At 47.3% G+C, this 26,491-nt stretch overlaps 1 protein-coding gene across 1 annotated transcript in view; it reads right to left on the reverse strand.

Moving 5' to 3' along the window:
- The window catches only part of COP1 (COP1 E3 ubiquitin ligase), a 1,876,694-nt gene that overhangs the window by 1,688,435 nt on the left and 161,768 nt on the right, over nt 1-26,491 (reverse strand). The window contains exon 4 of the mRNA XM_069641145.1: nt 220-284. Coding sequence (XP_069497246.1) covers nt 220-284 — 65 coding nt within the window. The remainder of the gene's footprint in view (nt 1-219; nt 285-26,491) is intronic.

Consider the following 26,491-nt stretch of genomic DNA (forward strand, 5'->3'; position numbering starts at 1 on the left):
CTCTACAGCTATATCATACTACCATAACAACGTAACATGGGAGCTATGTATGACCTGCGATGGTGTGTTCTACGTTGTAATTCGGACAAATGGTTATGTTTGACCAACCAAAGTGAGCACCTTGGGTGACCTCAAATACTTGGTGGGCACACAAAAAAGGGGTTGAGTGCCAGGATGACAAATGAAAAATAAGAGCTTGCGCAAAAATATGGTACTTACTGAAGGGTCGAGTTTGAATCGTTTCTCTTCAAAACGCTGCTTTTGTTTCAAGATGAGTTCATTAACTGTAAAAACAAAATACGAATTTAGATCTTTGGTTGGAAAAAATATGCTTGACGCATAAAAGTATATTATTTAAGCATAATGTTAACTCTAAACCTGAACTACCAGACTATCAACTCATTTGAAAAATGTATCCGGTTAATCCAAGAATATTTAAAGTGTCCATGCCGGCCATGATAGGTGGGAAGATGTTAGGCACGATTGCGTGCAGTATCCTTTCGAAAACTACATCAACCTTAACCTCCTGGCAATAGGAACCCAACCTTTGGTATAGGTCGGTACTACACAGGTTGGCAGTGTGGCTGAGCAGCCAGGCTGATCTCAAGAGGGGTCAATGTGAGCAGTAGGGTTGTAACAGAGTTTCACAGTGACAGTTATTCAAATAAACACAAACTCAAGGTTTCTTGATTGAACATTTACTAATTGATTTAACAGTCAGTTAGGGAGCAAAACATGTAACAATTATAATACACTTGAAAACACACACTGTTTCTCTAAATCAGAGGATACCCATTGGGGATGGCACACATACACTTCCTACACCCTCAGGTGACTTAAATAGCTAGGACACTGTGGACATTGATGTATCACTGGTATATTCAGAGCAATACTGAGTTTGGGTGCAAAGGGTTAGGTAGAGGAATAATACAAAGGTTAAAAAATAATTCATAAACTGGTAAGCATTTCTTTAACCTTCCATTGCAAAGTAAATTAACTCTTTCCTGGGGGAAAGGCAAAAGCACAAAGTCGCAGGTAGAAGAGTCTCTCAGGGAGCCAGGACAGTCAATGTTAGTTGAACAAAATCTAGGGAGAGCTGAAGATCTTCTTTGCAGGTAAGAAAAAGTCTTGTTCAATGTTTTTAGAAAGGTTTGTAGAAATAAGATTCACTTGAAGGGCCACAAGCTGGGAGGCTTGTGAGGGGCAAAGCTGCAAGCAACTCTGCAATGGCAACCAAGACAAGTCTCAACTGAGAGCAAGTAAGGATACACAACAAGAGGTAAATCCTCTTAGGGTTACAGTACCTTTGGTTAGAAGAAATGGTTCCAGCTTGCTTCTGTTCCTGTGTGGCTCTGCAGATCCTTCTGTTCCTGGGCCTCAGTCGTGGGGACAAGAGGGAGGACTTCTGGGGACTCCTGCAACACAATGGGAAGGTCGGCGGCAGCAAAGGTCAAACTTCAATTGAGTGGCACTTCGCAGGTTTCAACTCCTCGTGTCTATAGCAAATAGCAACAGTGCAATTCTCAGATACCACTTCAGACTTTCCTCGCATCTGGGGTCCAGCACTCTGTTGAGATGGCTCCGGCTTGGTCAATTCCGCTTCAGGGAAGTCCCGAGGATCTTCCTGGCACCCGTGTCCGACTTAAAAGCAATGCACTTGATCTGGTGTTCCTCTCCCTGGCACTTTGGTTCCAGCAGCAGCAGCGGAAGTGCAGCCCGCGATAAAAACACTCAATGGTAGTAAAAAGTAAACCACTGCCACCAACCATTAATTGTAGAAAGGGTTACATAAAAATGTTACATGATAAACTAGACAAAAGGGGATACTAAGTAAAAATGTAAGTAAAGTCAATTTCACTTCACTGCTCTTGGAAACCGTAGTTTCACCAAGAGAAGGTATTTAAACCTTTGGGAAATCTAACAGACTTCTCTGTGCCACTGCACTGAAGGTGCTGTGTGTCACAATGTAAAGATGATGCCTATGGAGTTTGTCAGACTCCAAAGTCAAAAGAAACACAGACAACACATAGAATTAAAAGTACAAAGTCCCAAAGTTCAGCAAAAGAGCTGGGGGTCTCTAGGGTTGGAGGAATGTATCACTAAACTGACCTTATAATTTATACGGCAGGCTACTTTATTCCCAACAATTCATTGTCACACCATTTGGTCTTCTATCTGATTTAAGAATATTCCCATGTTGATTTGTTGAATACAAGTAGAATTTAATGAGTTAGAAAAACGCACCAATATATACGACCTGTTACAAATATTTGAAGCTGTTTAATACAAAATCCATTTCCAAGCTTGCTTTGTGGTTTGGAACAAGTGGCACAAGCAACAGGAAGATACTTTGGGCATCTATTTTTCTTTTTAAGTCACTATTTATGGTCCCCATGGAGAACTAAACTTTCCTCTTTTGAATGATTGCTAATCTTAGACAGCAGTGGCATGCTGCCTATTTAAAAGGGAAATGAACATTCTTGATAATTAATTTAGAAATATATAGCTAAAATCACCACCTGCACCATGGTTAGAGTGCAAGCCAAAAGCTTCAGACCGACGTTCTGCCAAAGTAGAAGCTAAAGACTCAAAACTATGTTATTGTTTTAGTTGCTTACACATTGAAGCAGGGATTAGGCCAATGTTATTCTTCCCTCAATTGAATATGTATATATTCAGAATTATACATCCCTGACGATGTGAAGAGCACAGAAAGCAGTAGGAGGAGAACGCCAGTGGCTGAGTAGCTTAACTGTGCAGGGAAATGGAGTGCGCCCCTCTCTTCCTTTTCGTCATATTTCCTGGATTTTTGAAGGGTGAAATCTTCAAAATCTAAAAGGGGCTGCACTGGGGTGACACATGCCCTGCTTTGCAGTGCCTCATTGTGAGCTACTCTCCCCCCCCCCTTTACCCCTCTGTGGGATTGGGTGTGAGCTTGTTCCTTGCAAACCTGATGACTACAGCTACCACAAGACCGTGCAGCGGAATCATCATTGATTGTTAACACCTGCACCTGCTGTGAGCTGCAAGCTAAGACTGCCTCCCTGACGATGTGAAGAGCACAGAAACCGATAGGAGGAGAACACCAGTAGCTGAGTAGGTTACCTGTGCAGGGAACTGGAGTGCGCCCCTCTCTTCCTTTTCGTTATATATATATACACATATTCAGTAAAACAACTTTGTTAAAAGGACATTATGGTTAAGTTGCGCTACCAAAAACCTATGAAATTCAGTGAAAAAATCTTTGTTAAAGGGACGTTATGGTTCCAAGTAAAACCGAAAGCCCCCTGAAATTCGCCAGTTATGGTAAGCTAAGCAGCCATAACTCGCGCCACCACCATGCACTGCTAAGACTAATACCCAGAACATCAAAGATGGCATCACAAATGTAGTACACTACATTTATTGTATACATTTATAATCTTTCTGTATTAGGTACACTAAAACTAATATTTTTTATTTCTTTTTTACACATAAATGTCCTCTACTTTGGAATGGCTGCAAGAAAATGTTCCCCGGGACGAAATGAGTGAAGACAGTGATACTAATGGTAGACACTACACTTCTCTATATAAGCCAATTAATAACAATTACTTTATGTGTACTTAACTAAATATTTGTTTTTAACAGACCATACAAACATTAAAAATAATATAGCAAAAGAGACGTTAGAAAATCCTCTGCAGCGAATGGAGCTAAAAATGGATCCGTTAATGAAAAATGTAATTCTTTTAAAACACTTTGTGGAGGACCATATAAAAGAAAACATTAAATATCACTGTCCCACATGTACCTGTTCCCCCTCTCCATGTTCCAGCCAACTATCCCCAAAACCTCCCCAGCAAGAAAAATGTTATGAGACTTCAATCCCTTCCTCCCCTACCAGCCATGATGTCCAAACCCCTAATTCCCCTGTATTTGTTTCAGTTTCTGGTTCCCCCTCTCTTTCATAATTTGTATACTTTTATACAATAATAAAATATTAAGTGTGTTAGTATATTCCTCTGTCAGTTAGGGTGTCCGCGGACAGCACGGCTGTCCGGGATGTCCTCAATTAACCAAAATGGGGGTGTCCTAAGGACACTATACCCATTCGTATTGTTGCCAATCAAAATGGCGGTGTACTAAGGACACTATACTGGTTCGCACTGTCCTCAATCAAGATGGAAGTGTCCTTAGGACACACAAAGATGACCGCCTGTCCGTATTAACCAAAATGGGGGTGTCCCAAGGACACTATACCTGTTTGAATTCCTGTAGTCAAAATGGGTGCCCGTAGAACACCAAAGACGTCCGCATGTTCGTAGCTATGCAAAAGAAAGTGTCTTAAGAACATTCCCCCCGTTTGCACTGTCCGTAACCAGAATGAATATATCCATAGAACAGATAGGCCGTCCGCCTGTCTGCAAAGTTGTGACGCACATTTTTTTGCTCAGGGACCTGAACACTGTCCGTAAAACACCCGCGTGCATGTGTAGCACACCCTTGCCCTACAAACATCGGGCCTGTCCGCAACTGATAGCCACACGTGTGTCGCACTTTAAATTAGTTTGGGGACTGGAACACTAACACCCACATGCGTAGACCCGACACCGCGCATTTGGTGTCCTACGGACAGCCGTCCCATTCGCCAACATGTCCTTGACTTCATCATGTGACCGCACCCGCGCAAAGCGTAACAAACACTGTCCGGGCCCCCAGACACGTAAAAAGTGTTTTTTCAGCACTCCAAGATATTTTACTAGGAAAGTTCACCCTTGCACATGTCCCACACTATGTCCCTGGCGATCTGCATACTTTTTGGAATTTCTTTAGCCCTTTCTTGGTGTTCGAAATGTTCGAGGACAGCGCGGGTGTCCGCGAAGTGTGCCCCAGCACCCCTATAAAAGGCCACACCCCAGAGCTGCTCGTTATTCTGTTTTTGGTCTTACAGGACAGAGACTGCTCCTTGTTGCATTGGATTGCTCTTGCTCTTTGAAAAAGCTGTCCTGATGGCATCCATGGCTGCTGCTGGTGCTACTGCTGTCTCAGTAGCACCCCCACCCCCCTCCACCACCAACACCTCCCTGAGGGCCTGCAGAGGGGAACAGGCGTCAGGATACAGAGGTGAGTGATGAAGAGAATGAAGAGGATGAGGTAGTGGAAGTCCCCTACTACTAGTTCTCACCATGAATCTTGGATGTGGAGGTTATTTACCACTGTTGATGAAGTACCAAAAGCATGTGCATACAGGGTGACCTGCAATCAGTGCAAGATGGTGCTGAGTCGTGGGAAACTAGGTTTGTACAGCTATGGTACTACCTCAATGAAGCTACACCTAAAATCGTTTGATGGTGGGGCTATTCTTAAGTGTCATGATGCCTACCCCCGTGCATCCGGATCAAGCCCATCAGCCCCGGGAGCAGGCATCCAGGCATTTACAAAAACCCCAGCAGCCCCAGCTAGGAGCTGTCTGGGTTCAGTCCTGGCGCCGTAGGCACCAGGCTCATAATAAAAATCAGTCCTGGCGCCATAGGCGCCAGGCTTATAGACATTACTTACCTCATGCAGACCATGCTGCAAATAAATCCAGGCCAACGTGAGGCCTGGATGGGACTATTTTACTACAGGGACTATTTTTTACTCGGGTGTGGTCCTGGGGAACTTCGTTCCTGGGACTACTTCGGAGGCTATTTAAACCACGCCCGAACAGCAGCACATGCTTCGTGTTATTCTGCATCCAGCAGCATGACTCTCACTGTGCCTGCAGCCAGCATCCAGTCTTCTGCCACGCCTGCGTGCCTGCAGCCAGCATCCAGTCTTCTGCCACGCCCGCCTCGAATCCGGAGCTCCTAGAATAAAGAGGAAGAAAAAGACAAGGTTAGAAAACAAACTTATTTCAAATTCCTCACCTGATTCCGGATCCATTTGATCTCCCGACCTGGAAAGTACATCAGTCCTGCACGCGTCGCTTCGCCAGCTCCAGCACGGCGCCATACTCCCCAGTTCTCACAGCATCTTTCGATCCGGCACTGTCTCCATCATTTCTTCACCGTACTCCGGCACCTAGGGGCACAAGAATAACAAGGTGAGCCAAGGGAATCAACAAATACCTCTTACCACCATAGACTTACCTGATTTACCACCGGCGGTATTATTCTCCTTATCTTCATTTGCCGCATCTGTAAAGAGGGAGAAAAACAACACGTTAACGCATGCAATAGTTACCGGACAGCATTGGGTAACACAGACTCTTACCTGAACGCCAGCAGCAGCTACGAGACATTCTTCTCACAAACTCAGTTGCAACTTAAGGAAGGAAGGGGACAAGAGTGAACATCGGGCACATTGAACTCTTTGAACTTGATACTTACCAATCCTGCCTGGGACTTCAGAGTCAATGCTTACCGGAACTCTCCCAACGCCTTCAAACCAGTGAAGTAACAGGTCTCTACACGCCTCTGCAAGACACGCAGGATGGAGAGCTCATCTTTTACAAACATAAGGTGAGGTTACTAAGGGGATATCGGAGGTGATTAGTGGGGGAGAGCGGGAACAGTTGGGAGGCCATCACTAAAACCCACAGGTGGCTAATCCCTGTCTCCACTTGCAGGAAAATACTTCTTCGGTTCCAGCAGACAAGACTAGGTGGGCCAGTCCAGACAGTCATCTCTGCACTACGCATCATGTTGACGGAGACCGCAGCTGTCCGGGTCCGATCGACACCCCTGTGGGGTCCAGGTGAGCGTAACAGTAAGGTTGTACCTTGCAATAGACGTAGTAGGTTGAGTTCCTCTGCAGCATCCTCCATTTCCTCTCCTGCCACCACAAGAGACACTCCTGTAGGGCAGCACATCCCTCCAGTTGCCTCGCAGGCCATACATGATGATGTTGATCTTTACCTTTCGAAGGTCACAGTATTGTGCATGCCATGTGACGCAGTACTCTGCAGGGGGGGGGAGAACCTTCTAAGTGCTTTCGAGACTGTGGTCAAGGAACATGAGAAGAAGTGCTACCTACCTGAATAAGCCCCATCCTACATCTTCCTCTCTCCACCTGCCCTTTCTTATCGCCGTGGTTGGTGTCCCTTCTTTACCTTCCCTTTCCCTTCCCTTCCTTGTGTGTCGTGTTTACAAACCCAAAATAAAATATAAAACAAAAACCAAAAAAAAGGCTCTTTTCAGAGCCGCCTTTCACAGAGAAGTGTCAATGAAATGCGCAAGGCCCTTGTGCATTTTTAGAAGTCCGCGGACTGTTCGCGGATCTCTACAATCTTTGCAGTGCTGCGCAGTCATGACCATTGCACTTTTCTCTGGGAGGAAGTGGTGGCTCTGAAAAGAGCCTTTTTGTTGTGTTTTTTTGTGTTTCGAAAACTTCAAATGGTCAACACCTACTGCAAAATGGATTTCTGTAATTCCAAAAAAGGTTGCAATGCATTTTGTATATTTTGCAGAAAAATCTGATTGCCGGCATAAGTAAGATATACTCCATCTCTGCAAAAAATGTGTGTTCTATGAAACAATAAAGAGGACATACCGGCATCTCTCAAAAAGGCACAGACAGTCTTGTTAACATTGCACCTTGCTTTCTCCATTTGTGGACCAAATGAAGAAGAACACAGACAAATTCGTCTCTGCGCAATACAGGAAAAAATTACTCTGGAGTTTGGATACATGTCCATGACATTCCCAAGTCCTTCTTTCATTGCAAATTGCAAAGAGAATCCAGAAACATGTCCTCCACAATGAATAATAATAATGTCTGGATGACACTGTCACCAAAGTAGCACAAAGAGGTACCAAATCCAGCCACTTCATTCCACGCACTCCATGCCAGTGCACTTCCACAAGAAGAGTCTTCTTATTTCCTCTCTTTCTACTTTTTCTACCTTGGGTATTTCGTGGTCTGTTCTTGAATGGTTCTGTTCCTATCGTTCCCAATGGTCCTACTCTGTAACTTGGGCTGGGCATTCTTCTCTTTCACTCCCTCTACATGAGGGAATCCAAGATTTACAGCCACTCCGCAGCGATCTGCATTCACCTCCAATCAATTTATCCACAAACCTCCCAAAATCCAGACAATCTGCTTTCTAAAACACACAGCCAATCTCAGGAAAAATACTTTCTGACAAACTCTCTGCTCACACATCACACCCAGTAAAACCTATTGACCAATCCCTTGCTGTGCTGCGTCTCATCTGCATCCCCCTCAACCTCAAAAATCCTGTATGTAATACGTGCTGTCCGCGGACAAATCGAAAAATCTGAGCGTGGGGAATTAAAATATAAATAGTGTGCCCCATTTTCTCTTTGAGGTTGGCACTGAAAAGAGCCTTGTTTTTTGTTTTTTTTGCAGATGCTTCAGAAACACCTTTTATTTTGTATTTTTGGTGGTTTTGTTCCTTATTTTCCTCCAGAAATCTTCACATTAGCTTCTCCAAAGCAACCCTTCGGTTCCAAAAAAAAATGGCATTTCCCACAAAAGATAAAGACATGCCATCTTCTTTAAAGTAATCAACATTACCAGAGTCAATGTTGCAAAAGAACATGCTAGCTCTAAGCATAAAAGCAAATATGCCTCGGTTGATTAAACACCTAGCAATATTTTGCTGAGGACAAAAAAAATGAACTATTGTCCCATATTACCCTACGTACCAAACCAGAAAAAATTACCTTTTCATTTGGAAGTAATTTCATTACTGCCTGAACCAAGTTTTCTAGATCTTTTAACAAAGTAGGGGCACTGACATAACCCAAATGCAAAGCACCACCGTGCAGAACAATCACATGTGGACTGTTAACCCTAGCCATATCTTGGCAAACTTCTACCATTGCCTGCAAATTGAAACCAGGCACAGTGCTCCACACCACCTCCACTCCCAATACATCAACATTCTTTCCCACATTCCTACATTTTGCATACTGCTCCAAACCACTCACAAACATATCTCCAGGCACCACCACCCTGACTTTCTCCACCTCCGGCATCTTCACTACACACAGCCGCTCTCAATACGAAGCAGAACCTCAACACCCGATTGGCTAATCCTCAAAATACACTCCCATTTCATGTTCGGAAGCGCCAGTCCTGTCTGCGAACAGCCGCGCTATCCGCGGAGCACGTACATAACACTGGGGCAGCCCTTCTACCCTTTCCATTTCACTCTCTGCACCATTCCCTCATTGGCTACTGTTAAGCAGTCACACAACCATCCACCAATCACATACAAGACCTCTACATATAACTCCAGCATCACAATTCAGAACTTTAGATCTACTGTTAATCACTTCGAGTACAATTGCGCTGTCACTGCAAAAAACCTACAACAACTACTAGTAAACTCTCCAACATTTCTACATGCAGATTCATGCACATCCACATGTATGAACAAAGTACAGGTATGAATATTTTTTGCACAGTACATCATACATGCCAACATTCCGACCCACCTGGGAGGGACATTTCCTCAGAAAGATCGGGAGACAACATTTGTGTCATAAGAATGCATTGGGCAAAGATTTATTTTCACAGAAAAATGTGGAGTCTCCCACCGAAATCGGGAGGATTGGCATGTATGGTACATGTACATCTCTTGTATAAATGCATATAAACAGAGTAACTTCCACTTACCCTGTGTAACCTGTAAAACAAGGTTACTGTCATTTCTCCTATCTGCTATCATCAAGTGTCACTTGCAAAGTTGTCTGCTCTCCAAATTTTTATTTACCCATATTATTAACTGCAATGTGCAAACTGTTATTTTCTTAATTCATTCTATCATTTCTGTAACCACTGCCACATATTCAACCACATTTCAACCACAATACCATTTAATGCATTATAGTGCATAAGATGTACATACAATTTCCTTTCTATGCATTCTGCATTTTTCACATACAGTATCATTTCAACTTCCTTTACAAATGACTATATTGGTAATCAGACACAAAACACACAGCTATCTAACAAAGTGCCATTTCATGTTAAAAATGGCAGAAATAACAGTATAATTATGGAAAAAGACTTTCTAGTGTGTTATAAAACTACACACAGCCAGGATGAGTACATTCATCTTTATTTATGCACACAGATAGCCAATATCATTTGTAAGACTCCCAGCTGAAACAACACCTAGGCCTCTGCAACTGTTCTTCCAATCTAGACAGCTCTCTCATTCCAGCCGATTGCCCATTCTGTGCTAGATTTCACAACAGCATTCAACTATGCACAGGTGCAGTCATATCTATCACATCATCTACAACTATGTACAATGTTGTAAAGCAAGACAAACAACATATCCCCCCCTTCCCTTCAGTCTGCAACACAAGCACCAGGTCCTTCCTTGCAACCCTTACTTTATTTCAGACTCTCCTATCTCCAAGCACCACAGAATCACCCAGTACTTTAGTAATCACCTACTGAGTGATAAGCTGCCGACCCCATCACATCCTTCTGATTTATTTCCCACACCTTCACAAATACATAACATTGCATACTTTTCCATACAGTTCCTGCCATTTACCCTGTAAAAATAACAAAGCATACGATTATTTCTTCTATCTTTCTTCTATCTCCTAACATCCAATAACAGCCTTACGAAGCCAAGTGTGCTCTGTGCGCTTACTATTGTACGCATTTCTAAAGCACATTGAACTAACAGATTCTACATAAAATATACAGAATGCACATAGGCAAAGAAAAGTTATCAGAAAGCACTACTACTGCAAAAACAAAGAAATCCATGTCTACATTAACAGCGTCTGAAGTACGAACGAGAACTCAGAAGAAACGTACTCTTCCCATCCATAAAAGTGCTTCACCAATCCACATATCATCTCACTATCCTATAAACACTATTACACTACTACCAATCAGTACTCACATTTTTGAAAACATATCCCCTAAGCAGCCAACATACCACAATCAAAATGTTTGGTAGCATTATAGAGTTATGCTGAGGTGGTTTTGGCCAACGCCTACGCCTTCGGCCATGCACCAAAGACTCTAGGCCCTGGCCACAACCACTGCAGCATACACACCCATTGAAACAAACCCCTACCAAACAACCACAACCCAAAAACATAATACATCTACCTCAAAACTGTGCACTTCAATTAACATTCTGAAAAATAATTACAACCAACGTACAAACTCTTCAATACATACCCTTCTTCAACCAATGCTCTTCTAACGACCCAAAACCAACATCATACGAAACTAAAATAGTCAGTAGTGCGCCCAGTGTCTAGTATGTATGTCCGCAGACAGCCGTGGTGACCGCAAACTCATCACGGCCTTCTCCCACCTAAATACAGCATTTGACCCATCTCTTACTCCCCAACCCTCTTCAAGCACTCATACACACCAACACACTCCCCAAAATGGGATTTATGCTCACTTCCAGCGCATGTCCGTGCATCCAATATGGCGGGTGCATCGAAACAATTTGACGCACCTCACGCCTCATCCCAGCCAATCAGAGAGCACGTTGCGTGTCCGTAGACATGACGCAAGCCGATTATCCAATCGGTGTCCTATCCGCAAAGCGAACAGGGAAGTGTGTCCGCGGAGCAGACACAGATATCACTAATATTTTGAGACCTACTTTTTGGTCGTTTAAAAAGAAAAAAAAAACTACTGGACGGATTTTCACCAATTTTACTTTCGGGACCAAGCCACTGCTCCTGCCGCAAATTTGGTGAAAATTAGTCCAGCGGTTTGGGCTGTAGGTGCGACAGACATTTTTTCTCCATTCAGTCTATGGGGAAAAAAGAAATTTTGGGACCCCCTCTATAACTTTGCCCCCCCCCCCCGGACCAAACCTCACTAAACTTTGCAAAAAAATTCAGAGTGGGCCATATACTTTTTTTGCAAAGTTTGGTGAGGTTTCCTCCAAGAGGAGCGAAGTTATAAGCCGGCCAAAAAGTGCTCTTGCTATGGGTTTAGCAACTTAACCATAACTACACAGCCGCTACCGCGGGCTGTGTAAATATATATATTTATATATACATAAGATATTTTTTATTAGGGCATTTTATTTTTATTTCTTGTGCATTTGTAAGGCGCTTATACAAGTTAATTGACTTTCAAAGCACCCAAAACATCTCACTGATTTAATTTCATTTTATTGGATTTATAGAGCGCTTTTCGCCAAAGGCGCTAAGCGCTTAAGACTAAACTATTCAATCAGATTAGTACTTCTGCCATTACACACTTGCACTCCGAGCGTACTCCTAATACCAGGTTCCCCTGTATCCAAGGAACCCTTTAGCCTCACATCTGTAAGACTTGCAATATAATTAGCTAATGTACTGTTTTTTTCTGTGACGCACAAGTTTATTTTCAATGCAGTGTTTTGTCACTGTGTTACACATTTCTCCTGCTGTTTTACTGTAAGATTAGCAACACAACCTTGTTCACCTGTAACCCCTGAACAATCTTGGCATAGGTCACCAAGCTAGTGCTCATGTACAAAAGGCTTAATGTGAATGTATCATACTCTGCTTTGCTCAGGTAACTAAGTTAATGATCATGATCTGTAACAGCACCACAATGCCTCAGGGCCGCTTGTGCGCTATATAAATACAAATATAGATGTTTTCATCAGAGTGGTTTTTACCACAGTTTATCAAACAACTTTAGTGTCCTTGCCACTTTCTTTCCACCACAACCTTTCATCAAAATGTAGTACTTCAATGTCTTCTTCCTGGTTCATTAACCTGCCAGGACTACCATTACAAGGTCCTCTCCTGGTTTACTCGCCTGCCAGGATAAAAAAACTAAAAACTCCTACCATTATTACAGGTACTCTGCGATTAGGTTAACTTCAAGCATGAGCAGAGTCTTCAACTTTCTAAAAGGTTTGAGATTCACAACTTCTTCTATAAAGCTACAACATCCATTTATGTTGTTTTCATTCCACTTATTCATTTGCCATATGTCCAACTGTTTCTCTTTTTCCTGTGATGGTTTAGCCAAGGTTTGTTGGTATTGATCTTCAATATTGCCCCCTCTTGACTTTGACAATGCTGAGTGTAGCAAGGTTTTCAATATTGTACCCTCTGCCAGCAATGATAGTTCAATATTATCCTCTCTTGGCTTCGATAGTATGGGGTTGGGCATCACTATTGCCATTTCTTGGCTTTGGCAATGTAGGATACAGTTTACTTTTAATCTTGCGCCCTCTTGATTTTGGCAATGATAGTTTAAATCTCTTTCGTTCGGCATTCAATACAATTAACTTCTTCCTCTTGGGTCCTTGTTATATGTGGCCAATAGGAAATATGCTTTCTTTCATTTCATCGGCTTTAAAGTAATTACACGCAGCAGAGCGCTCCGGGGTTATCTTTCATAGGCCAACTTACTGATCTTTCCTTGTGCGCACATGCTCTTCGCTGCCGCAGCAGTAGCCACTTTTGTCCTCACGATCAGCGCCTTTGACAGCTTGGTTTAGTTTCCGTGTCCGGCGGCTCTCCCAAAAGAAGCCTGCTTTGCTCCTGCGTTTCTCCGATGCCTGCCAGTCACAGGAGAGAGGAGCAGGGAACTGGAAACTTCTTTCTTGTAGAAGGCATTCAGTCACCTTTATGCTTTCCACTGCCGGAGCTTTGCAGTTTGAGCTTCTGCACGGCTGCTCACTGCTTCTCCAGCGACTTCTGCCACAATTTCTACCATGATTTCTGAGGGCCTGCACCTGAAGGGGCTTTAAATAATCAAAAGTCCTGCTCAGGTGTGGGTCATTAGAAACACTACACATTGCAGTTCTGTGCCTCCAATCCCTTCTTCCTCGTCCCAGTACCCGAGGTGTTATGGGATTGAAGTCCCCAATGTTTGGGCCTCTTTTAAAGGTCCTAGTTTCAACCTTACCAGACTCACTTTGTTTATGAAAGTTAATTTGACAACAGGGCCTTAAAGTACTTGTTGAATGATTCTTAATTTCAGACTTCATAAGAAAAGGGTAATCAAATCAGGAGTAATACTATGAATGTTCTGATCCTGATGTATTGCATTCTTAGATTGACCACAAGGGTTTTCATCAACAATCTTTTTGGTGTTTTTAGAAAGGGGAGTCTGGGGGGGCGCTGTTGCGCTCAGCGAAGATGGCCGCCTGATTTTCAGCTCCGTTCTGTGAGGCACCTTCTCGTCGGAATTATCCTGTCTGCCCCCGCACCACGACCATCCGACACTCCAGAGGGGCTGCTGAGGAGTCCGAGCACCCACAGTCCAACCGCCGCCCACGGTGCCGCTCCTGTTGCGGAGATACGACCCGCCGCGGGCTGAGCGGGTGCCTCTCTGACCCCGCACTCCGATCCATGGGATCGCGCTGGAGTCCCGCGGCTTGAGGCCTGCCGAGGGGGAGGGGCGCTTCACTCGGTTGCGCGCTCGCCCTCCCCCACTTGCTACGAGGGCGGCTGGCCCCGTTTTCTGATTCCGGTGGACACCTTGTCCGGACTCCAGAGCGCTCCGCTCCGCTGCCCCATCCTGGGCGGCGTGCTGCCGAACTTCCATCGTGGGCTGGGCCCCGCTCCTGACTTCGGGGGACCGCACTAGTGACAAGCGGCTTGCGGCCTACTGTGGGGGTTGGGCGCTCTGATTGATCTGTGCGGTCGCTCCCCCCCACCGGCTACGGGCACCGCTGGCCTCATCCTCTACACCAAGGCCCCCTTACTCCGGATTCCAGAGCGCTTCGCTCCGCTGCCCCATCCTGGGCGGCGTGCTGCCGAACTTCCATCGTGGGCTGGGCCCCGCTCCTGACTTCGGGGGACCGCACCAGTGACAAGCGGCTTGCGGCATACTGTGAGGGTTGGGCGCTCCGATTGATCTGTGTGGTCGCTCCCCCCCACCGGCTACGGGCACCGCTGGCCTCATCCTCTACACCAAGGCCCCCTTACTCCGGATTCCAGAGCGCTTCGCTCCGCTGCCCCATCCTGGGGGGCGTGCTGCACACCATTGGGACTCTGGTGCTCCGGGCGGTGAGTTGCCCCCTTCCCCCGGACCCCAGCCCCACATCTCTTATACCTCAGGGGCCACGGGTACCTCTCGGGCCCCCTGGCGCGTGGTGAGTGCACCCCGGGCCCGCTCCATTTCAACTGTGCCGCACCATAAACATTTCTTCCCGGATCCGTGGCCTGCGGAGGCGGATTTCGCCGACCTGATAACCCATCTCTGAGACACTCCGTGGAGTTTACCCTAGCCAAGCCCCTTTCGGCTGCTTTTCCTCCCGCTTCGGAGTGCACTGTGGTCACCAACCACCAACGTTCCAAGTGCCATTGCTCCTGGTCCCTAGTTGCCCTGGATTCCCTCCTTCCACTGACCGCCTTACTGCCTCTCATAGTGGCATTCCTCTCCAGTGGTTTCTCCCCCAGCCACCAACCCCCCCTCAAGCCTTCAGGAGGTGATACCCAGCACGCTTATCTACACGGAGACATCATCAACGGTTTCCCACCGAACCCCCCGACTGGTGGGCCTAATCTCCAAGGGGGTGCACCACCCGCCTCACTGCATTGTATTGTGGTGGTCTCCTACACCACACTGACACCTGCGACTCCGGCTACTACTGCCTCTACTACTGTTTAATACCACTCGGACCCTGACCGCCCCTACAGACTTTCCGGTGGGGTGTTCGGGTCCACCCGGGGATCATCGGCTCCCTCGTGCTCCGGCGGGGCCCCCCATCGGAGACGCCATACCCCTTCCTTCCTGGTGCTCTGCTTGGACCTCCCGTTCACACGTCTCCCTGGCGATCCTGGCGTCTCCCCTTGTGGCCCTGCCCTCTCTCTTCGGTACTTAAGTTTCCCCCCCTACCGGCAACATGTCAACACGAACCGGCAAGAAACAATCCTCGATCAATATTTTCACGAAACCCTCGGGGACCCCTGGAGCTGAGGCGTCATCACTGGAACCTTCCCCCTCACCGGCACTGGAACCATCCGACTCCCAGAAGATGATGGAGTTTATCCGAGAGGGGTTCACCACAATTCATAGTAAACTCGATGACATGAACGGCACGATTTCATCCATCAAAGCACACATGGAGAGGACTGATAGTCGTGTTGCCGAGATCGAGACACGAGTGGGCACCGCCGAGGACGGTCTGGGTTCCCTCCGTGCGGAGGTCTCCACGCTATCTGCCCGCGTTACGGAGGTAGAGAAGAAGAACGAGGACCTCGAATCCCGCTCGAGGCGCAACAACCTCCGCATAATCGGGGTGCCAGAGGATGATATACATGAACCCATGGAAGACTACGTGGAAGGCATGCTACTCCAACTCCTTGACTCCCCTAAACTTTCCCCGCAGTTCGCGATCGAGAGGGCCCACCGCTCACTTATGGCAAAACCCAAACCTGGAGCACCCCCACGCCCGATCATAGCCAGGGTCTTAAACTTTCGCGACCGCGATGCACTCCTCAGGGCGGCGAGGGCCAAGGGGGACCTTCGTCTAGGCGCAGCCAGGATCCACCTATATCCAGACTTCTCTGTGGCAGTTCAACGTGAGCGAAAAACCTTCCTGGCAGTGAAGAAGAGGCTGCGCGATCTCCAGGTTAAATATGCAATGTTATACCCCGCTAAACTGCGTATCGAACACACAAACCGGGTCTACTTTTTCACGCTGCCCGAGGAGGCATCCAGGTTCATTGATGAACGCTTTCCCGGCTGAAATGTTCCTGTGACAGTCACTGACACTGACCCGCAACGGATCGCCCTAATTGTTGAATTGACACCGTTTAATCCTGCCTTAATTCTTGGCTGTTTTTTTGTCACTCCGCTATTACCTGATGTGTCTCCCGTGTACTGCCTCGTTCACATTTTTGACAAAAATGTTGGTATCACTGTTGTTGTTTCTCACTGTGATTGTTGCCTCCAGTTTCACTGGCCTGTCACAATATAGCCGGGTTGCTGGGCAATCTCCTGCTCGGCCCACCCCCCTCCCTGATAGGCTCTGGATGCCCGTCAAATGCTTTTCTCCCCCTTGTTCATCTCTCCTTAGGATTTTCTCTCAGTTCTCGTAGTTGAGCTAATACGATTCTCGGTCCAGCGGATCGGTTATACATACTATCTCATTCCAGTTCTCTTGTTTCACCACCTACTGTCCATTCCCTCCACCGTCACCCATGGTCCCTCCCCTGGGTGGGAACGGGGAATATTAGTGGGCACTATGTTTATCCTAAAATTGCCTTATGGTTCGGAGCATCGCCGCCAGGCCGGTACACAGGCCCCCCAGGCGTTGATGCCATCGTGCTTGTTTTGGTTGTTTGGGTTGTTCATCCCTTCGTTTGGGGGAGGGATGTGGGAGGGGGGGGGGATCGGGGTTAAATGTTAAAAACAGCTTGGTGTTCGCAGAAAGGGCAGAGCCCGAAGCATCATGGCCCCGTCGGCGTTTTAAATTGATCCACATTGAGCACCGTCAATGGGGAGCACATTTCCACCCACCCGTATTTCTCTATGACTATCCCTGGAGGGTCGAGTGAGGAAACCCTGACATTTATGAGCTGGAACGTACGGGGATTGGGTAATTATAAGAAAATGAGGTTACTACAACTTCAAGCCGAGCGACATGGGACTAAAATCCTCTTCCTTCAGGAGACACATGCATGCACAGAATACTGTGAAAAATTTGCTAAAACATGGGGTCCCCAAAGGTACTTTACCACCTATTCTACCCAGAGCCGCGGGGTTATGATCCTTATTCACAGAAGTCTTAGATACAACCCCATCGCCACGATTATCGACCCCCTGGGCAGATACGTTCTACTCCATGGTATCCTACAGAATAAGGAAGTAGTCCTGTTGAATATATACGGCCCCAATATTGATGATCCCCGATTCTATTCTGATCTTATAACTCTCTTAGATGGCTTCCCTCTGATACCGATTCTCTGGGGAGGCGATTTCAACACAATATTCGACGTGGATCTGGACAGATCTGGTTCCAGACCCAGTCAACTCTCCAGAGCGGCTTACACTACACTCTCCTCTCTTCCCCGCTTGTCCTTATTTGACGCATGGAGGCTTCTCTACCCTGATTCCCGCCCTTATTCCTTCTACTCTACGGTTCACGACTCCTTCTCTCGGATTGACAGATGGCTGGTGTCTGATAGGCTAATAAGGAGTGTATCTGGCATGACAATCCTCCCCAGGACCCTATCCGATCACTCCCCTGTAACCGTTACACTATGCTGGGGCCCGGATCGGGATCGATCCAGATACTGGAAAATGAAGCCGCATTCTCTACTCGATTCGGTATTTAGCTCTGAGATGAGTCGGCGATCGAGGAGTTTTTTGAGATCAATACCAACTCCGTGTCCTCGCAGGCCACCCTCTGGGAATCCTTTAAGGTCTACATCAGAGGCATTGCCCTCTCCAAGGAAAATGGTATCCTCAAATCTATTCGCAGGGAGATCGCCGAGAGCGAGGCCACGTTATCTTCACTGGAAGCTCAGTATTCCCTAGATCCAACCCCTGTAACCCTCGCGTTAATCGGCACTGAATTGGACACCTTCCGCGCCCTCGCGGACCGCGAGCTGAAGTTCCTTGATAATCCCGGGCGGGCGAGGAGGTATGGTGAGGGCGAGCGCCCTGGCCGTCTCCTAGCTAGACTCCTCCGCCATGAGTTTGGCTCCCCATCCATTCCCGGAATCCAGAGACCCGATGGATCCATGGCCACCTCCCCTGGAGATATCAATGCGGAATTCCTTTCCTTCTACCAATCCCTATATGCACACTCTGACAGTGCCACCGATGCAGAGATCGATGCTTACCTGAATAGACTCCCACTCTCGGTCCTCTCTCCCGACACCATCGGTTCCCTCGAGAATCCATTCACCCCTGAGGAGTTCTCGGATGCAATAGACTCTCTATCCTCGGGTAAGGCCCCAGGTTCAGATGGTATCCCTGTCGAGTTTTATAAACATTTCAAATCACTCCTGCTCCCCCGCCTGGTGGCTCTTTGGGAGGAATCGTTGGAGGCGGGCCAGTTCCCCCCTTCACTCCGCGAAGCCACCATAACAGTCCTACTAAAACCTAATAAATCCCCCACTCAATGCGGCTCTTACCGCCCGCTCTCACTGATCAATTGTGACGTTAAAACTTTCGCAAAATTACTCGCTCTACGACTGGTCCCTTACATGTCACATATCATCCACCCTGACCAAGCGGGGTTCATCCCGGGCCGCTCCACCTCCTTAAATCTGAGACGTCTTTTCAACATTATAAGCAGAGTGAACCCTGGCGTACACGCGGTGGCCGCGACCCTAGACATGCAAAAAGCTTTTGATTCCGTCTCGTGGAACTACCTTTGGCGGGTACTCGATAAATGCAAATTTGGTCCCACCTTTGTATCCTGGATCAGGCTACTTTACTCCAACCCCGTCGCCAGAGTTCGCACTGAGGACCGCTGCTCCCCCCTATTCCAAATAGCTAGAGGCACCAGACAAGGCTGCCCCTTCTCGCCCTTAATCTTCGCTGTAGCAATGGAGCCGTTTGCGGACATGCTTCGCCAGAACCCTGCGCATAGGGGTCTACGTACTGCCGGTTGCTCAGATATAGTCTCTCTATATGCCGATGATGCTCTTCTCTATATCCGCTCCCCCGAAACTAATCTAGCCCCAATACTTGCAGACGTCGCTCTCTTCGGACGGATCTCCGGTCTTACAGTGAACTGCTCTAAATCAACCCTTTTTCCGCTCACACCCAGCACGCTCCCCCCCTCCCGATGCCATGGGATTTGCATGGGCCCAATCTAGATTCACTTACCTGGGCGTAGTAGTGTCACGTCATACTGAACGGGTCTTGGAAGATAATTTTCAGTCATACCTCACGAACCTTATGATAAAAATACAGGGCTGGAACAAACTTCCGATCTCACTTGCAGGCCGGATAGGGGTACTGAAGATGGTGGTACTTCCCCAACTCCTGTACAGATTTGCTAATATTCCGCTGTGGCCGGGAGCTGAGTTCTTTCAGACATTGACACGTTCCCTTAATTCCTTCCTCTGGCATTCCGGTGCGGTCCGCCTTAAGCTTAAGACCCTCTCTACCCCAATGGAAGCTGGTGGCTTTGGGGCACCAGACTTCCTCAAGTACTGGCTGGCTGCTCAACTCCAACATACTGCACACTGGTTCAACATATCGGACCCCCCACCCCACGTTAGACTGGAAAGGCTGTCAGTCAGCGATCGCGACATCCGATCTCTGGTGATCATGCCAATCCCGGCGGTATCAGACTCACTGGACCCAGCGACATGCACATCCTTGGCTTTATCCAAATCTTGGCAAATATTGGGCATCACCCATCCTTTTCACGGTAACTTCCCAATTTGGAATTTCCTCCCTGGGGTCCCACGAGTCCCTCCCTCCGTGGTTCGCACATGGGCCGAGGCGGGTTATGAACTGCTGCGCGATATATTTGAACCAGGTAATTTTATAGAATGGCCTGACCTCCCGGCCCCCCTTAGACGGAAACCTTCCGTCTGGCTTCAGTATTCATCCCTACGTAGAGTACTCAAGCACAAGTACACAGACTTCCCAACACTACCACCTGATGAACCTGCAATCACCGAACTTTCCTCACCTGACCCAATGAGGGGCAAAATCTCCAGACTATACACCTTACTTCAAACCAGGACACCCCCTACATTCCCCAAACTAAGGCGCTCCTGGGAGACAGATCTCGGCCTCGAGATAACCGATGAACGTTGGTCCCACATGTGTGCACGGATCCACGGGGTGTCCTTCAACTCCCGGTTTAAATTGATCCAATTTAATGTGATCCACAGGTACCACTACACCCCGACCAGGTTACATCGCATCTCTAGCGACTCCTCCCCCAGGTGCCCTAGATGCAGCTATGAGGATGCTGATTACATCCACATGATCTGGTCATGTCCTCGACTCACCCAATTCTGGACCTCAGTGTGCTCCACTACATCGACCATCCTCGAATCCCCCTTCCTTCCATCTCCAATGAAGTGCCTATTTCATGATTTCCCTGAACTCCACCGCGACTCCAGGAAACTGGCTGGTCTCTGTATGCTACTAGCGGTGCGTACAATTCTACTTTGCTGGTTGCGGCCTATCCCCCCCACCCACGCGCAGTGGCTCAGAGCAGTTACATGGGCCTCCGACACTGAAGAATCCTGGGCGGTTCAACAACCCGTCTGCTCCAGACCTAGAGATATATGGCAGAAGTTCCGCTCGTTCATGTCCTCCACTGACACCGACTCAGATTCCGTATCCCCAGCTCCCTCTCCTAACCCAACCTCAGGTGGCCCCTGAGCTATCTTTCATTTACCTTCGTTTCGACCTTCTATGGGCCCCCCAGGTGCATATGCCGATACCCTTTCCTTTATGTACTCCATTGATATGTATTGCATGTAATGTGCCGATTGCCCTGTTTTGCTTCTGAAGGCTCTATTGTTATTCACCTGTATCTGTGTTACCAAGCTGAATGAATAAACAAAAGTTTAAAAAAAAAAAAAAGAAAGGGGAGTCTGACTTTAACAGCACGCAATCAAGTACATCCTTCAACAACCCTACATCATGTGGATTTGTAGTCCACAAATGCTGGGACACGTGCCGTAAATCTTCTTCAACAAATGGGGATGGAGTTACTACTGCCATTAAGGGACACTGCACTCTTCGGTACTGTATCATTATGTCACAAGGGATGCAAATGTCCAGTATTTCCCCCACTTTGTTGTTATTCTCAAACAATTCATCATATGTCACCACCTTTAGCTGCACAGTTGGGTCTAACAAAGAGCACTATGCGGCACTCGCACCCATCCCTATCAATTCCTAATAGGACAATCCTTCTGTCTGACACTAACAAACCCTGCAGTTCCAGCGATAGTACTGCTCCTGCCACCACCTCGGGCGACACAGCTGGGCGAAAAATGAAATCAGTTGGCACTCGCCAATACTGCTTGGCAATCTGGGGCACCGCCTTCACAAGCACTGTGATACCATAAATAAACATTTCAAGGTCTACGGGAATCCCACACACCACCACCTCCCTTGCCATCGTGTGGATTATCAACATCGCCATCACAGCACACATTCCAGGCGTAGAACATACTACTCCATGATATGTGCCATCAAAATGTCATGTCCTGGTGGTGGGGGCATTGGTGCTTAGCACGACTGACTATTGCAACTCGCTTTACTTTGGGCAACCCCGGTATCTCATCAATTGGCTCGAGCTACTTCAAAACGCTGCTGCCAGAGTGGTGTTGCACCCCACTTTTGGATCACATATGTCTCCACTCCTGAGACATCTTCACTGGCTTCCCATTGAGAAGAAAATTCTCTTCAAGTCTATGCGTATCGTTCATCGAGCTCTAAATCAGCATGGGGCAGAATATATCCAGGAAAAGTTCCCACAGTATATTCCCGATCGCCCCCTGCGCTCCCAGGCCACCTTTTCGCTATATGTTTCTCGTATCAGATTGACTTGAATAGGTGGCCGTGCTATTTCAGTTATGGCTGCAAGGGCATGGAACAACCTCCCATTGGCCCTGCGAGCCATGAACGATCATTTTCTGTTCCGCCGCTCTCTGAAAACACTACCGTTTTAGGCTGTAGGTTCCTCTGTTGCCGTCGCCCGCCTTGCCTCCTTAGTGCCATGTCGTCTTCGGGAGAACGGGCGCTGTGCAAATGCATATAACATAACATAGCATGCAAAGGATAAAGTCATGTTTAACTTACTGAGTAGGTCCCTACCCAGTAAACTGACAGGGGAACTCTCGGAATATAGTAGGGGCGCAGTACTACCGTCACTCCCACCTTCAGGTCTAGCTCCCCAGTATATGGAACCTTGGAAATAGCCGCAGAGAACCCCTGCGCATCAAGTTATTTTCCTGATAATGGAAAGTTGCCTTCCACAATGCACGATTTAGTTGTACCAGAACCCACCATAAATATGGATTACTTGTTTCCTATCTCCGCCCCCACCAATGGTTTATCGGGGTGGATAGTCGTCAACGGGACGCAAGTGCTCTCTGTGGGCTGTCCTAATCGGGATACGTGCTGCCGCTGCCCCACCTGGCAACACCACTCTGCTGTTCCTGCGGCAGGTGTCGCACTTGTGTATCCGTGGCTTGGGGTGTGTGATTATACGTTTGGTATTGCCCCAGAGGGTTACTCCTGGTTCTGGTACCCTTGGCCCTGTTGCTGGTATCGTAGAATTGAGGTCCTTGGGGCCCTTGGCCCTGTTGCTGCGGCCCATAATGTTATGTTATGGTATGCTATATAGACTTATAAAGCGCAGCATACGCCAAAGGCATCTTAGCGCTGGAGGGTAGCAAAAGTGAGACAAAGATACTAGAATAGAAGAGTCTTCAGAGCGCGTCTGAAGGCCAGATGATTAGCGGTAGCACGAAGAGCCAAAGGAAGTTGGTTCCATGCTTTGGCTGCTACCACCGAAAAGGTGCGACATCCAGTTGGGGAGCGTTTGAAGCGAGGAACCAGAAGCAGTAGCGCAGTCTGAGAACGCAAGGAGCGAGCGGGTACATAGTTAACAAATTCCTCCTGCAGATACTCTGTTCCTATCTTATAGAAGGCACGGTGAACCAGACACATGGATTTAAATTGGATCCATTGTTCAATAGGGAGCCAGTGCAGTTGTAATTCTAATTATACCCCATAGCGGACCTGCTCCTGCACTCCATTGCAAAATACCCTTAAACAATTCAAACATTGAGACTGTCCAAGCCCACCTCCCCTGGGTGCAAACACTCCTTCCTCTTGCTCCTCGAAATCCCCCTCTTCCTTGCTGCGGACCCCTTGCTGCCACGGTGGGCCAGGGTACTGTTTCCCCACTCCCCGCAGTCCTTGTCCTCCTTCTGCCCAAAGCGCTACAATAATGGCACTCACAACTTGCTGTGTACTCGCTGTTCCCTCCACATGTACTGGCGTCGACATGGGCACCTGAACTGCCGCCTTTGCCAATTCTTTCTCTACCAACTCTGCTTCATCCCTCTTCCGCTCCTTAATCCTCTTGCAATGATGCACTTTTATGCTCTGTATTTCCGGCCACCCCCTTGCCTCAATAACCACAATCTTATACAGTGCCTTCTACACTTCCTTCAGCAAACCCTGCTACACGATAAAATAGAAGAATGGCATTGATTGGTCCCACGGCCCCCCACTCTCTGCTCTCCATTTCTCTTGCATTTTGAGAATAAATTCAGCTGGGTCCTCATTGTTCCCCATGGTAAACTGCATTGAACACTGTAAATCAGGAGTATACGGGAAGGCCTTTGGTAATGCGTCCCATACCATTGCCCCAACTCCATTAAATGATGCACCATCACGCGCATCATGCCCCCCAGGGTTACTCCCGGGTAGCCAGCCTTAATCCACACCTCCCCAGCCTGATTCCTAATTATTGCAACTAATAAGCTCTTAAAACGCCCTCTTGCTAGGAGCACCACACCCCTGCCGTTTGTTTTTAAAACTTGTATATCCACTTGCTGTTGTAAGTTTTTGGAGGGCCTTAATTAAATTGTTCTTATCCATTTGGGGCCAGGGCACATACTGTGTCCTCCATTCCCTCTTATGTATTAGAGGCATCTGCATTTTTTCTCTACTTCCCACACCCTTTCTTCACAATTCCTCTTCTTTTCATCACGGCCATCCGGCCAGCCCTGTTGCTCAACCTACCTCCTGCCCATATACCTTCTACTTGGGGGGAATGGGCAGGGTATTTTCAGCCGCCACTTCACCCCCAACCCCTTGTCTTCACTCAGGTATTCTGTGAATGTGCCAGCATCCCCTCCTTCCACATTTTCTCCCAGCACCGTATTCTCCTCCCCAAAATATAACCTTATCGACCCTAACACGTTTTATGCCTTCACTGTCCATCTTGAGCAATATTTCCCCCGATTTCCACTCGCCAATGCTTCTCTTAGTGTACTTCTATGCCTCCATGTGTCTGGGGATGTCTGTAACCTTTGTAGTTCTGTTAGAAAACCTGTCAACCTATCCTGAAACTCCGCAGACCTGTACTCCGTCGATGCTGGCACTTCAGGTCGATGGGTATACGGGTTTAGAGGAGCTGTAGCCCGTGATGTTACTAACACTGTGGGGGGCCCTACTGAAGCTGAAGGGGTCCCCACCATAACGGGTATATAGCTCGGATTGGTATATCCTTCTGCAGGGTATGGTGTTAAGGGATATAATCCCCTGCTTCCTTCCTGCACCCCACCTTGTCCCGCTCCCTTTCCACACTTCTCACTTTTCTGTCTCTGCGCCTTCGCTCCATTCCCTTGATCCTCTGTATCTTTGAACATACACCAACAATTGAGAATCTCTTTTCGCTTCTGTAGCTGCTTCCCCTTGTATTTTGCTACTAAAAATGTAGACATGTGTTTCAAAGAACAAGTTACTTACCAACTAGTAACATTCTTTCGACTGGATGTTCCTCCAACGTATTCCTCATCTTAGATATATTCATCCAGATTTTTTTCTCGGCAGAGGGCGCCGCGCATCGATGTCGTCGAGTCAAAGTCCCTCAAAGGCCTCCATCGAGGGTGACGTCATCAGGTACAAAAGTAGCACGCACTGCGCCTGTTGGCCTCAGTTCTGCTTTTCCCCTCTTGCTCTGCTGTATAGATAGTGTAGGTAGCCAGGTGTCAGCCTTGCGAGAGTTGAAGTGGTAATAACACCGGAAAATCTACAGAGGGGTAGGATGGAAAGGCGCTGAGGAATACGTTGGAGGAACATCCAGTCGAAAGAACGTTACCAGTTGGTAAGTAACTTGTTCTTCGAATGGATTGTGTCCTCCAACGTATTCCTCATCTTATATGACTCCCAAAGCAGTGTAAAAGTTCTTTGGAGGAGGGAGTAGATTTTTAATATTATATAGTTCAATACAGCACTGCTTTACCAAAAGCAAGCTCTTTGGAGTGGGAAGCATCCAGATTATAGAATTTAGAAAAAGTGTGCAGTGAAGACCAAGTCGCTGCTTCACAAATAGATTTTATGGGAACACCTCTTTGAAGGGCTGTCGAAAAGGCTTTGCGCCTCTGGTTGAATGGGCCCTCAAGCCTTCTTGTGGATCTTTGCCCGCCAATCGATAGCATTCTGAAATGCAAAGCACAATCAAACGTGATAGGGTTTGTTTTGACACTGATTGACCCAACTTCCTTCCGGTGTAGCCAATGAAAAGTTGATTATCCACTCTAAGCTTGGAGAGCCTAGAAATGTAAGAGCTTAGAGCTCTTCTCGGGTCCAGCCTGTGCAATCTTTCCTCCTCCTTGCTGGGATGAGGTGGAGGATAGAACGCGGGCAGAATGATCTTTTGATTTAAATGGAAATGAGACACAACTTTAGGTAAGAACGAGGGTTTAACCCTCAATACAACTCTGTCCTTGTGGAACACACTATAGGGTGGCCCAGAAGACAGTGCCTGCAACTCGCTCACTCTTCGTGCAGATGTTAAAGCAACCAAAAAACGGTTTTCAATGTTAGTAATCTTAAATGGCATGTGTGCAAAGGCTCAAAAGAGGCACACATC

Source organism: Ambystoma mexicanum, chromosome 1q (genome assembly GCF_040938575.1).
Source record: "Ambystoma mexicanum isolate Mex_15411 chromosome 1q, UKY_AmexF1_1, whole genome shotgun sequence".
Taxonomy (NCBI): domain Eukaryota; kingdom Metazoa; phylum Chordata; class Amphibia; order Caudata; family Ambystomatidae; genus Ambystoma; species Ambystoma mexicanum.